This window comes from Bufo bufo, chromosome 1, assembly GCF_905171765.1.
Source record: "Bufo bufo chromosome 1, aBufBuf1.1, whole genome shotgun sequence".
In the NCBI taxonomy this organism is placed as follows: Eukaryota; Metazoa; Chordata; class Amphibia; order Anura; family Bufonidae; genus Bufo; species Bufo bufo.
This window is the reverse complement of record NC_053389.1, coordinates 482,465,471-482,480,615: the sequence shown is the minus strand read 5'-3', so window position 1 is coordinate 482,480,615 and position 15,145 is coordinate 482,465,471. Positions and strand designations below refer to the sequence as shown.

The window sequence follows — 15,145 nt, the reverse complement described above, 5'->3', positions numbered from 1 at the left end:
AGTAGTACCGATGCTGTAAGTATGTGGTCTACTTGCACAGAGCGGTGAAAAGGTGTAGTCGCCAAGGCACTTGACTTTGAACGCTGAACGCTGGGTAGATTGAAAAAGCGCACAGCTTGGAAGACGTGCTCAGAGTGAATAATCACACAGCGGTGGAGGATACAGTCACCGGAGCGCAGGACGCTGGACGCTGGGTAAATTACCAGTGCTCAACTCGGAGGGCTTGCTTTCGATCAGGTGATCCTATGTAAATGAATCAGATGTTCCGATCAGCTGGTATGAATCGCCCAATCACAAACTTCACAGGTCCTTATACCATAGTGGAAACTTGGCACGGCATAAGTCCAGGTCCTATGTTGCAACAATAGCTGTGTTGGTGGATAGTTTTTAAAGAGTAATTCTCTTTGTCCACGAAATTTTCTGTACTTGGGGTCCGGACCAGTACTGGATGTAGAAGTTGCGTAGCTGCGGACTACGCAACTTCTACATCCAGTACTGGTCCGGACCCCAAGTACAGAAGATTTCGTGGACAAAGAGAATTACTCTTTAAAAACTATCCACCAACACAGCTATTGTTGCAACATAGGACCTGGACTTATGCCGTGCCAAGTTTCCACTATGGTATAAGGACCTGTGAAGTTTGTGATTGGGCGATTCATACCAGCTGATCGGAAGATCTGATTCATTTACATAGGATCACCTGATCGAAAGCAAGCCCTCCGAGTTGAGCACTGGTAATTTACCCAGCGTCCAGCGTCCTGCGCTCCGGTGACTGTATCCTCCACCGCTGTGTGATTATTCACTCTGAGCACGTCTTCCAAGCTGTGCGCTTTTTCAATCTACCCAGCGTTCAGCGTTCAAAGTCAAGTGCCTTGGCGACTACACCTTTTCACCGCTCTGTGCAAGTAGACCACATACTTACAGCATCGGTACTACTGAGTGGTAAGAGTCTCATGGAGACAGTCCCATTTTGACAAACACTGACAGGTGGATTGTTATTGTTCTCTGCCATAGTCTATCTCAGGAGACTTTATTCCAGGAGACTGTATGACAGTCTGGTTATTCATTTGTGACATTCTTTTAAGTATTTATTTTATCCAGTGTATTTTATTGAGTATTGTATATATTGGCCATTTTTATGTGTGACATCTCATAGTAAATTTTTCAATAGAATATTTCTAGTGTTCCACTTTTATTCCAGAAGGTGGTGTCGCCTGCTCCTCTGTGTTATATATATTTTTATTTCTTAATTGGGTGTGTGACCCAATCAGCAGTGAACCCACCGCTATCCGTGTATCTGAAGTGTTGAGCCTCCCTACCTTGTCAGTTTTTGCATTTTATACATTTCTTTACTTTTTTTAACCATTTTATAGTCCCACAAGGGGACTATAATACGCGATCTTTTTATTGCTGTAGTACAATGTATTTTATTGCCAGTGCTATACTGACATTCACCAGCAGACTGAACTAGAGAGGCACAGCCAGCGGGGAAACGCTGGAGGCAGGTCTTGGATCTTCACTAGGGCCTGGCCTGCCTGCACTGACGGGCTGCTGATGGGAGAAATAGGGTATCCGCTCCCTCTGTAAATGCTTACATGATGCGGGTGCTATTGCCCGCAGCATATTAGGGGTTAAAGAGTCCCAATCGGCGCTACTGCCAGTTCAGGCGGTTGTGGAAGTGATGGTTCTCCTCTGAGTTCCTGCTCGTCCCCGTACTTCGGAGTTAAGGGTCTTTTCCTTATTTCTTGCTTGTTGTATTCCCCTATCCTTCAGCCTGGAAGGAACAAGACATCTTTTGTCCTGACACTATTTCCAGGGCCCTTTAGGGTCAGATAGGGCTCTAGGTTCCTGCGTATGAACATTTCTACCATCGAGGTCTGTTCATACTGATAGTAGTCAGGGCTCGGTTTAGGGATTCACTAGGTGGTGACCTTTGCCCTTTCCCTAGTTTCCAGACCTAGTACACTTTCCCTTCCCTATTGTGCGCCTTGACACTTAGTGACCACCGTAAAAAGGCGTATTTGTGGTCATTAAGGGGCTAAAGGGGTTTCATATTGATGAGCTATACTCAGGATAAGCCATCAGTATCTGATTGGTGGAGAGCTGACTCCTGACACCCCTGCCAATCAGCTGTTTGAAGATACTGTGGAGCTTTGGGGAGTGCTGCGGCCTCTTTCTAGTCCAGTGAATTCACGATCATCAGTCACATGACCTAAGCGCAGCTCAGTCTCATTCAAGTGAAGCTGTGAGGAGGCCGCAACGCTCACCAGAGTGGGATCCCCACAGATCAGATACTGATGACCTAGCCTGAGGATAAGTCATCAATAGAAAACCCTTTTTTGTTACTTTTCTCAATTCCATTAGCTTGTTTTTAATCCCAAAGGGAGATTTTTAATTCTGGTTATTATTTTTTAGCCTAATTTACTGACATATATATTGTATTTCTAGTATATAGGCAGCTGTTAAAACTTAAAGGAGTTGTCTCACTTCAGCAAATAGCATTTATCATATAGAGAAAGTTAATACAAGGAACTTACTAATGTATTGTTATTACCCATATTGCTTCCTTTGTTGGCTGGATTCATTTTTCCATTACATTATACACTGCTTGTTTCCATGGTTACGACCACCCTGTAATCCATCATCAGTGGCCGTGCTTGTACACTACAGTAAAAGGCAGCAGCCTCTCTGGTGGCCGAGATCATGGGTGTGCACATAGAACAGCATTTTTCCTATAGTGCGCAAGCACGGCCACTGCTGCTGGATTGCAGGGTGGTCATATCCATGGAAATGAGCAGTGTATAATGTGATGGAAAAATTAATGAAGCCAGCAAAGGAGACAATATGGATAATAACAATATATTAGTAAGTGCCTTGTATTAACGTTCTCTACATGATAAATGCCATTTGCTAAAGTGAGACAACACCTTTACACATGCCCCAAGCACACCCAATGTACATTGGACTGCCTGCCCATACATAGTATAAGTACTGAAAAAATTGGTCCTGCTTGGGGTCTCTGCTGTTAGTATGCCGCCATCAGCATTTATTAAAAGAATGCAAAGAGTTAAATGGCAGAGATTAGAGTTTTCTCCGAATCACACTAAACTTTATAGTGGCTAATTCCTGCTTCTCATGACAAGCATACGGTACTTGACATGTGGAAAACAGTTAAAGTGGTTCTCCAGAGATGTCATGTAACTTTCTGACATAGTTGTATGTTGATTCCTTACTGTTTTCAAAATCACTGTTGCCTGTGAGTGAACATGAACATTTGTGTGAACATTCAGAGTCTAAAAACCTATGCAGTTACAATCAGTGCTGGTCAGTTCCCAGTGTTCGCCAGCAAACACATGCGGGCTGCCATCTTTAGTAAGGTAGACTCACCCGGCCGGCGATGCACAGGTAAGTCCTTACCTGTGCCTGTGCTGGGAGCCGGTCTGAAATCAAATGCAGTCACCGGGAGCAGGCAGTTCCGAGAACAGCCGCCGGGGGCCTTCATCGGGCTGTTCCCTGAACTGCCTGCTCCCGGTGACTGCATTTGATTTCAGACCGGCTCCCGGCACAGGCACAGGTAAGGACTTACCTGTGCATCGCCGGACGGGTGGGTCTACCTTACTAAAGATGGCAGCCCGCATGTGTTCCCTGGCAAACACTTTGAACTGACCATCACTGGTTACAATCTACCATTGAATTCAGCCAAGGCAATCCTCTGAGCCAGTCCAGGTCTCTCTCCTGCCTAGAAAGCTTCCTACTACGTAACTTTTGGCAGGGCGTATTTGGCACTATGTACCAGAGGGCGGGTGCCTAGTGTGGCAGAATTAAAGGGGCATGGGATATTATTTTTTTATTGAAAAAGATAGGCCATGCAACTTTTCTCAATACTAATAAAAAACATAGTGGGAGATTTACCATTTCCCTATTCTTGGTTTTTGGGTTTTGAAAAATAAAAATCACAAAATCCAGTTTTGCGACTTTCGAAATGCCTCTGCAATTAAATGTAGTCCCAACTGGTGTTTTTTACACCGCCCTAACCAGTTTCTAAAAAGAGGTGTGGTCAGGGTGAGGCATGGGCAGGGCCATCGGCCCGGGAACATTCATCCTTATCCATGGCAAAATCTAGGGTAAATGATGGCTGAAATCTATGTCAGCTACAAGCTGGAGTAGATTTCAGTCTGGCACATGGACTGCCAGAGAAGTCATTTCATTTATGATGAGAGCTGCACCTTGTCTTATATTAAATGCCCCCCTTCAGTGGCATAGGGGCTATCAAGACCGTCGTTGCACACAACAATCTTGGTAAATCATGGCCTCTTAGTTTGTATTGGGAGAAGTGAAAAGCAGCTAAATGGGGCAAATCCAGTGTCAGTGCCTAGGACAGCATGAGCTATGAATACAGCTCCGATTGTGTGGATACAATGTACGGTAATAGCCCCTAGATTGTCCAACCTGGCTCTTTCAGTAGGACAGTCTGATAATGTGGGCCTCACAGCAGTAAAGTTTGCGTACCCCAGCAACTGAGGATCATATTTTGTTATTTTATTCCATATGTCCAGCGCACACACTTCTTACAATGAAGAACACTTATACTAAGTGACGCGTCAATACCACGTGTGGCCAAGGATTAATGGGGGGGGGGGGGGGAGTGGGGGTTCCTGTCACTTATACCTATTCATAATAAGACTTCCTGTGGATCTTGCTCACATGAACAGTAAAATAGGTCATGGGCCGCAGATGAGAAAGCTTCAAATTGCATGTTTCTCAGCTATTCATCAACTTAATTCAGCCTCAGTCGCAATAACTGTGCACCTTAGATAAAGCCATTTCCCATTACACCACTCATAAACCTGCTTTATGCCAAGTAATCAATGTCCTTTCTATGCATTGTCCCAATAATTACAAGCTATGAAAAGGATACTCTTTTCTCAATAATTACCATTATGGCCCATAAACAATCATGCCCCAGCACAAGCCATCTCTATGGAAGGGATATTCTTCATGTTTATTATCCTCTGCAGGAGATACACCACTTCAACTACCTTGAAAGAGAGTGATTGAAAACAAGGAAAAAAGTTTCCGAATGTGTCAGGGGGTCCAAATATTTGTGTAAGAATCCCTCCTGTAAATCACCATTGTAACAAAGGTTAGTTGCTCACACAAGGAGTCATTTGCCAGCCTCCTAAGGATATAATAGCAACGATAAGAAAAAGATTTCTTTTAAACGCTCATTAGGAATCGGCTTCCAACGAATAATTGACTCCAGAGATGATCATTGAACTTTCCACGAAATGTCAGTGCACAGTTACTAATACAGCCAGTCCTTTGTGATGCAATAAATCCTGGCACCCGTCATCTTTTCTTCATGCTTCCACTTCACAAACATTTGCAGGATGACGATGATGATGATGATTTAACTCTTTGTTCTGTATACACATAGCATTTGTAGTTACAGTTAGGCTAGGGCAGCTTTGGTTGCATGGCCAAATATTATCCTGTCTGCATCGCAACTAATGAAAGTGAGTGGGGTCCCCATGGGACCTGCAATTTGCCATGAACGCAACCCAACAACTGCAAAAATTCCAAACCCATTTTGGCTTTCTTAGGATTTTCGCGTCACGCAATGTGACCCCTTCACTTTAGCTGCAGCCCAGGCAATGCTACATTACGAACTTTGGCCATGCAACGTGTTGTGGCCATTTAGCCCAAGACTTGTTTGATGGGGAAAAACAAGGGGTGAGGGGTTTCATTCCATAACACGATTGGGCCAGCAGGCTGTATGTTCTTCCAGTATCTGTGTGTCTTCTCCAGTTTCTTCCCGCAACCCAAAAATATACTTAGAGGTTAATCAGCTTTATAGGTCAGCTCTATAGTGTGTGTGTGTTATATAGGCAAATATGATTTTAGGAACTGCTGGAGGAGTGTAATAGAGAAAGAAATTAGAAATTACTGCTGTGTCTGTGGGCTGCTATGAAATATAAAATAAATATAATATGACCAAAAACAGCAGCTAAGGCTAGGTTCACATACATGTTAAAACTATCCAGCAGGCTGTTTCTGCAGAGGAGCAGCCTTCCAGAGTTCACATTATCCGGCATAGCCGGATACTGCAGTTCACCCCTAGGCCCCATTGACTATAATCGGACCCGGCGTGGATCTGTCTGGCTTCTGGCATGAAAGCCGGGATTCAACTAAACAAAACCTAAGTTTCCTCCAGGTTCTCCAGTTTCCTCCCACACTCCAAAGACATACAGATAGGGAACTTGGATTGTGAGCTCTATTTGGGACAGCTTGATGCTAATGTCTATAAAGCATTATGGATACTAGTAGCGCTATATAAAAGCAAGTGCGGATGCGGTGCGATTACACGCATGGTTGCTAGGAGATGATCGGGATGGGGACCCGATCATTATTATTTTCCCTTATAACATGGTTATAAGGGAAAATAATAGCATTCTTAATACAGAATGCTTAGTAAAATAGGGCTGGAGGGGTTAAAAAAAATATATATATTTTTAACTCACCTTAATCCACTTGTTCGTGCAGCCCGGCTTCTCTTCTGCCTTCATCTGTGAGGAAAAGAACCTGTGGTGACGTCACTGCGCTCATCACATGGTCCGTCACATGATCCACCACCATGGTGATGGATCATGTGATGGACCATGTGATGAGCGCAGTGATGTCATCAAAGGTCCTTTTCCTTACAGATGAAGGCAGAAGAGAAGCCGGGCTGCGCGAACAAGTGGATTAAGGTGAGTTAAATTATTATTTTTTTAAATGTAACCCTTCCAGCCCTATTGTACTATGCATTCTGTATTAAGAATGCTATTATTTTCCCTTATAACCATGTTATAAGGGAAAATAATACAATCTACAGAACACTGAAGAAGTTCGGGTTTGGGTACCAAACATGCCGATTTTTCTCACGCGTGTGCAAAACGCATTAAAAAGAGGCCTTAGACGCCCGTGTGAAAGAGGCCTTAGGATTGAGCGAATCGAAGTATCTGAAGTGGACTTCTATCTGACGGTCAGAGAAAATTAGATTAGCTGTGAAGCCGAATTTCCTTATGCTTTATGGTAACGAATCAATTTTCCCTGAAATGGTGCAAAAAAAAATATATATACTCATCTCATCCATTTGAGTGCAAAGACGCCGCTGCCGCCATCTTGATTGAAGATCCTGTGCAAAATCTTGCGCGTGGTGATGTGTTATGTTACCACGCTGGCCAGCCTGATGATGTCATCACCCACGGCACGAGATTATGCATGGGATCTTCTTCAATCAAGATGGCTGCGGCGGCCTCTTCACACTCAAACGGATGAGGTATGTTTTTTTAACCCCTGAAAGGCCTCTATTTTTACATCATATGACACGATCAGCTATGAACGCTGCACCTGAAGGTTTCAATGATGGGAGTATCACGGTCGGCGTGGCTATCACATACGTGACACAGAGGGAGGGAACGAGGAAGGCCCTGCCCAAGTGAGAGGGAAGATGGTGACCCCTGACTCACCTGGCGGCTGGCACCTGGCTGCCCTGACGTCCCTAGACGGGTTCCTCACCCGTACGCCGATCACGTGCCTAAAGCCCTGGCTTTCCCTGAGCTGAGCCCTAGGTAGTGAACAGGGCGATGGGAACACTAGTCCGCACCACTAACTCTAAGGGAAAACACCAAGGGGAGGACAGACAACACAGACTCAACATATATTCCCAGGTGGGCGACAACAGGAGACAACAATAAGCCAAACAGGGATCCGGAGGGTAGCACACAGGAACAACAACCAGGATTAACCACTCCAGTGCGTCAGTATAGATGTCCAGGCAGGAAGCTCTATAACTGGCAACTAGAGAAGTGTGAGGGGAGAATATAAGGAGGTAGGGAGTGGCAGACACGAAACAGCTGAGGAGGAGAGGCTATGGATCCCTGAGAGAGACAAAAAGGATAGCAAGGCAAACACAGAAAACAATAACTAAGAAACACCATGATCTTTAGATATAGAGCGCGCAGCCACCCGCTGCGACTTCCTGACCCCGGGTATAACGGAGTCAGACGTGGCTCTTGATACCCTCGTGACAGTACCCCCCCTTTCACGAGGGGCCTCCGGACACTCAGGACCAGGTCTCTCCGGATGAGAGGCATGGAAAGTCTGAATTAACCTGTTGGCGTTTACCTCTGACGCTGGAACCCACATTCTTTCCTCGGGACCGTAACCCCTCCAATGCACAAGATACTGAAGAGAGCGGCGGACCCGACGAGAATCAACAATTCTGGCTATTTGAAACTCCAGATTACCATCCACAAAAACAGGAGGAGGTGGCAGCGGCGATGGTTCTAGAGGTGGAACATACTTCTTGAGTAACGATTTATGGAAGACGTTATGGATCTTAAAAGTCTGAGGTAGCTCCAGGCGAAAAGCCACAGGGTTAATGACGGCTACTATTTTATAGGGACCAATGAACCTAGGACCCAGTTTCCAAGAAGGAACCTTCAACTTAATATTCCTAGTAGACAACCACACATAGTCATTCACTCCTAGGTCCGGACCTGGCGACCGTTTCTTATCGGCCATGCATTTATATTTACCACTCATCTTTTTCAAGTTAACTTGCACCTTCTGCCATACCGATGAAAGAGATGAAGAAAACCTTTCCTCTTCGGGAACCCCAGAAGACCCCCCCTCTTTGTACAAAATTGGGGATGAAAACCGTATGCACCAAGGAATGGTGACTTGCCAGTGGACTCCTGATAATGATTATTTATGGCAAACTCAGCTAACGGTAAGTATGATGACCACAACTCTTGGTTTTCAGACACAAAACACCTTAAATATGTTTCTAGGTTTTGGTTGGTACGCTCAGTCTGTCCATTCGACTGAGGATGGAAAGCTGAGGAAAAGGACAAGTGAACCCCCAAACGGGAACAAAAAGCTTTCCAAAACTTAGAAATAAACTGGGTTCCCCGATCCGAAACCACATCGGAAGGGACCCCGTGAAGCTTCACGATTTCACTGATAAACACCTGAGCGAGAGTTTTAGCATTAGGAAGTGCGGGTAGCGCAATAAAGTGTACCATTTTGCTAAACCTGTCTACTACTACCAAGATAACTGTTTTACCCGCCGACAACGGTAAGTCAGTGATGAAATCCATAGACAGATGTGTCCATGGCCTATTGGGAATGAAAAGTGGCAATAAAGACCCTGCTGGACGTGTATGAGAGACTTTCGCGCGTGCACAAGTAGAACAAGTAGACACGAAATCCATTACATCCTGACGCAACCTTGGCCACCAAAAACGACGAGATAAAAGCTCCAAGGTTGCTTTACTACCCGGGTGTCCCGCAAGTGCCGAATTATGATGTTCTTTTAATAATTCAAGACGCAGGTTTAACGGTACAAACAATTTCTCTGAGGGGCAAGAGGCCGGGGCGTCCCCCTGAGCCTCTAACACCTTTCCCTCTAGAACAGAGTGTACAGCAGAGACAACCACTCCTCTTTGTAAAATAGGTACCGGATCACAAACATTACCCCCTCCAGGGAAACTACGAGATAATGCGTCTGCCTTGGTTTTTTTTGCCCCAGGACGATAGGTGATTACAAAGTTAAATCTGGTAAAGAATAGCGACCACCTAGCTTGTCTAGGGGTGAGACGTTTAGCCGATTCTAGGTACAGAAGGTTCTTGTGATCCGTAATCACCGTGACGGGGTGGATTGCTCCCTCTAAGAAGTGACGCCACTCTTCAAGCGCCAGTTTAATCGCCAACAGTTCCCTATTTCCAATATCATAATTCTTCTCTGCAGAAGATAATTTTTTGGAAAAGAAAGCGCAAGGACGCCATTTGCCAGGAGACGGACCCTGAGACAATACAGCTCCCACTCCCACCTCTGACGCATCTACCTCGACAATAAAAGGCTGGGAGACATCAGGTTGAATTAGAACAGGTGCCGAGGTAAACCTTTCCTTTAGAGAGGAAAATGCATCTTTAGCGGCGTCAGACCATTTGGAAAAATCCGTCCCCTTCCTAGTCATGTCGGTAAGGGGTTTAACGATCACTGAATAATTTTTAATGAACTTTCTATAGAAATTAGCGAAACCCAAAAACCGTTGTAGAGCTTTAAGGTTCTCAGGAAGATCCCAATCTAGAATTGCCTGGACCTTCCCAGGATCCATGCGGAAACCTGAAGCAGATAATAGATATCCCAGGAACTGTAATTCCTGAACAGCGAAGACACATTTTTCAATTTTCGCATATAATTTATTCGTCCGTAGGACCTGCAGTACTTGCCTGACATGCACCTCATGTGTTTTCAGATCAGCCGAATAAATTAAGATATCATCTAGGTATATGACTACAAACCTGCCGATGAGATGACTAAAAATATCATTAACGAAATGTTGGAAGACAGCAGGGGCATTGGTCAGACCGAAAGGCATAACAAGATTTTCATAATGCCCCTCAGGGGTGTTAAAAGCTGTCTTCCACTCATCCCCTTCCCTGATACGAATCAGATTGTAGGCCCCCCTAAGATCAAGTTTGGAGAACCACTTAGCACCCGCAATCTGATTAAAAAGGTCAGGAATGAGAGGAAGAGGGTATGGGTCACGGATGGTTATCTGGTTTAACTCACGGAAATCTAAGCAAGGACGCAGGCCCCCATCTTTCTTTTTAACAAAGAAAAACCCTGCAGCCACGGGTGAAGAAGAGGGTCTGATGTGTCCCTTAGCCAGACTCTCGGAGATATAATCTTTCATGGCTTGTCTCTCGGGACCCGAAAGATTATACAACCTGGACTTGGGTAATTTTGCCCCGGGAATCAGGTTAACTGGGCAATCATAAGGACGATGAGGTGGTAGTTTCTGACAACCCTTTTCAGAAAAAACGTCCTCAAAGTCCGAAATAAATGTAGGTAGGGAAGCTATGGAGGCGATTAAGCAATTGTTATTTAAGCAATTCTCTCTGCAATGCTCACTCCACTCCAATATCTCCCTGGCCTGCCAATCCACCACTGGATTGTGCGCTACCAACCAGGGAAGACCCAATACCACCGGAGAGGGAAGGCCCTCCAGAACGTAACATGAAAGACACTCATTATGGTGGTCCCCTACCCGAAGGTGTAAATTACGAACAATGTGGGTGAGGTTTCTCTGAGACAGAGGAGCAGAATCTATAGCGAATACGGGAATAGGTCTCTGCAGCGTACAGAGAGACAAACCCATAGTGCGGGCAAAATGGGCATCAATCAAGTTTACCCCTGCTCCACTGTCTAGAAAAACAGAAATAGACTCCGTCTTAACACCAAAAACAATGACCGCTGGTAACACAAATTGAGATGTTCGTATGGAGGAAACGTATACCCCCCGGCTGACATCCTCCGCACAGCCCGGGGTTAGTAGTTTTCCGACGGTCTTTTGTTTTTGAGAAAGGAGGGACAGACATTAATGAAATGACCCCTCCCCCCACAGAAAAAACAAGCCCCCCCCCCCTACGGCGAATCTCGGGAGGACGGACCTGACGAGAAGTTCCGCCTAGCTGCATAGGCTCATCTAAGTCAGTACAGGCTGACTGTTGCTTGGGAGAGGTAACCAATTGCTCCGGAATTTTCGATCTCTCCCTAAGACGTCTATCTATTCTGATAGAGAGGGACATAACAGCATCAAGGGAAAGGGGGGTCTCATACAGCGCCAGTGCATCCTTAACCCTTTCAGATAACCCAGAGCAGAACTGACTCCTGAGAGCCGGGTCGTTCCACTGAGTATCCGTAGCCCACCTACGGAACTCTGAGCAATATTCCTCTGTGACCGATCTCCCTGTAGGAGTCTCCGTAACTTCGACTCAGCCAGGGCGACTCGGTCAGGGTCATCATATATGAGACCCAAAGCCCCAAAAAATCCCTCCACTGACCGAAGAGCCTGAGAACCAGGGGGTAACGAGAACGCCCAGGATTGCGGATCCCCCTGAAGCAGGGAAATGACAATCCCAACCCGCTGTTCTTCATGACCTGAGGAGTAAGGGCGCAACTTAAAATATAATTTGCAGGCCTCACGGAACGTTGCAAATTTGTCCCTTCCCCCAGAAAATCTGTCGGGAAGAGCAACCTTGGGTTCAGTGACAACCTGGTTACCCATAGCAACCGCTGGGGGTGCGGTCTGCTTCATTTGCTGCTGTTGTTGGAGAACAGACGCCTTCAATCCTGCCACCTCCAAAGACAGGCTTTGAAGCTGTTCTGCCAAGGCATCAATAGGATCCATATTGGATTCTAAGTAGAGAGAGAAAGAAAAAAAAAAAAAAAAAAAAAAAAAAATTTAAAAAATAATTTTATTTCTTTTTTTCTCAAAAAGTAAGGGCCAGTTATAATATCACGGTCGGCGTGGCTATCACATACGTGACACAGAGGGAGGGAACGAGGAAGGCCCTGCCCAAGTGAGAGGGAAGATGGTGACCCCTGACTCACCTGGCGGCTGGCACCTGGCTGCCCTGACGTCCCTAGACGGGTTCCTCATCCGTACGCCGATCACGTGCCTAAAGCCCTGGCTTTCCCTGAGCTGAGCCCTAGGTAGTGAACAGGGCGATGGGAACACTAGTCCGCACCACTAACTCTAAGGGAAAACACCAAGGGGAGGACAGACAACACAGACTCAACATATATTCCCAGGTGGGCGACAACAGGAGACAACAATAAGCCAAACAGGGATCCGGAGGGTAGCACACAGGAACAACAACCAGGATTAACCACTCCAGTGGATCAGTATAGATGTCCAGGCAGGAAGCTCTATAACTGGCAACTAGAGAAGTGTGAGGGGAGAATATAAGGAGGTAGGGAGTGGCAGACAAGAAACAGCTGAGGAGGAGAAGCTACGGATCCCTGAGAGAGACAAAAAGGATAGCAAGGCAAACACAGAAAACAATAACTAAGAAACACCATGATCTTTAGATATAGAGCGCGCAGCCACCCGCTGCGACTTCCTGACCCCGGGTATAACGGAGTCAGACGTGGCTCTTGATACCCTCGTGACAGGGAGACGACGCAATTGCCTTTCCCGGTCATTAAGCCCGCTACTTACAAAGAAATAAGCTTCGTGATAAAGTCATTCGTCACAAAGCAAATTTCTTTGTGAAATTCGGCGACGCAGCCAAATCAAAGTTTTCAGAACTTCGCTCATCTCTGTGCACTATGCTCAATGTTTGGGACCATTTGAAACTTTCCACCCAACCTATGCCCCAGACATATCAGACTGTATGACTACACAATGGCAGACATCTACCGTATAATGGGCACTATATGGGTTTTCGTGCATAGAGCTGTATTAAAAAGCATCGTCTGATACTAGAGATGAGCAAATCAATTCTACAGAATCAAAATTCGATCCAAATATTCAGAAAAAAATCACATTCTGTAGAGAGAGAGAGCACACCAGAATGTCATTCCCAGCTTTTCAGGGAGATTGAGGCACTTTCGGGTAGAATAAATTCGGATCTGAATAAAATCAGACACCCTGTTTGGATGAATTGGACCTGAACTGAATTTCCAGAAATTCGCTCATCACTAGCTGGTACTCATTTTGGACAACTGAGGCAAAGATATATCAGCCAAACGTATACCAAAAGGTCACATACATCTGGTTAACAGTAGTCTATGGGCTTGTTAGCCCAAACAAGGGGGAACCTAGACTTAGCAATATGATCGTTACATGTAATGGTGCCAGACAGCAAGCAAGAAATGATTTATCGACCAATAGAATTTATTTCCTACGCAGTTTTTTTTCTCTATGAAAATGGCCTGATCCACAGTATCCATATAATAAATGATAGGGAAGTCAGGGGCTGGAATCGATGTGCAGAAACTCACAGAAGTGTCAGTTTAGTATGTAAACCGCCATAAATAACACCTAAAGTGATATATGCCGCCATCCGAATGTTCCTGTATTTACATATTTCCAGATTGACTGTAAAAATGAATCCTGTGCGGACAGACAGATCGATAGATAACGGATAACTGATGCAAATGATGCTGAGCAGACCAGCAATGAAAGCACGAAGGCGATTCCACATCAATCACATTTCTGCCAATAAAAATAATCACAGTCATGGAATTCTACATTAAGGCAGAATTTGACGTTTTCGGACTAATACTAAATGGCCCATCCTAATCTGAAGCGTTTGCGAAGAGCAATCTTCTATTATTGGCTGAAATAGCAGCAGGCTTCATTCAAGGAAGGGCATGTTCTGCTGGGGTATTCATTATCAAGATGGATGTGTAGACTCAGCACCTAGCAGACCCAAGTGAACACAGTAATACATCTCTGCAACTACAAGAGGTGGCAAAGGGAAAAGTCATTCATCAAAGTTTTGCAGGACTTTGGTTCCGGCTGCAGAATGACTCCGATTCCAGCTAATGGGATGTTGTAGTTGATAAATACCTGGGTGAGTGGACACGACATACTCTGCTTTAAAAGTGAGAAATCAGCAGTCATTCCAGATGGGACCAATTTCTTAGCTTTGTTCTCTAGGTAAATCCATTCAGCTGAACTTTGGGAAACTTTAGCTATAAAATAAAATCTGAAGCAATCAAAATAAAATGGTTTAGTTTGTACTTACTGCTGAGCTGCTTAAGAAATCAGGGGTCAAAGCAGAATCCAGGGACATTCCCCTCCTAGCCCAATATTTGGAGGAGAACATCATCATTGCAGGTTGCATTTTGGCTTGTAGATTCTCCCTGTGGGCAGCAGAGGGCGCCGTGGACAGACTTGGCTTCTGATTGTGGTGTGCAGGCTCCTTCAGCTTCTTCTGTAACCTGCTCTTGATATTTATATGAGAACCTCAGCAGATCAGCTGATGGATCAACGCACAAGATTGCGCCTTTCATCCCCAAGCATTTTACATGAATACCTCCTTCTCATTATATTAATAAAGAGCTCAGCTTTCTTCCAGGACAACATATGATACATGAAGGGGGTGCTGTGTGGCTGGAGCTGAAAATGCCAGGAGCGGGATTCAAGAAGACAGATTTCTTCAAAGAGCATCAAGAGCCCTGGCCTGGAAAAGACTAGGCCATGGAGGGAAAACGACACATTAACCCTTTCTGCAGCAGAGAGCTTAGGTGCACCTATATCAGTTGTGTCCGGCCAGCGGAAAATAATAATCTTTATTT

General features: G+C 45.2%; 1 protein-coding gene across 1 annotated transcript in view; it reads right to left on the bottom strand.

The window, feature by feature from the left end:
- The window catches only part of TPH2 (tryptophan hydroxylase 2), a 375,446-nt gene extending 360,755 nt beyond the window's left edge, over nucleotides 1-14,691 (bottom strand). Inside the window, exon 1 of the mRNA XM_040410003.1 lies at nucleotides 14,593-14,691. Coding sequence (XP_040265937.1) covers nucleotides 14,593-14,691 — 99 coding nt within the window. The remainder of the gene's footprint in view (nucleotides 1-14,592) is intronic.
- Nucleotides 14,692-15,145: the final 454 nt, after the last annotated feature.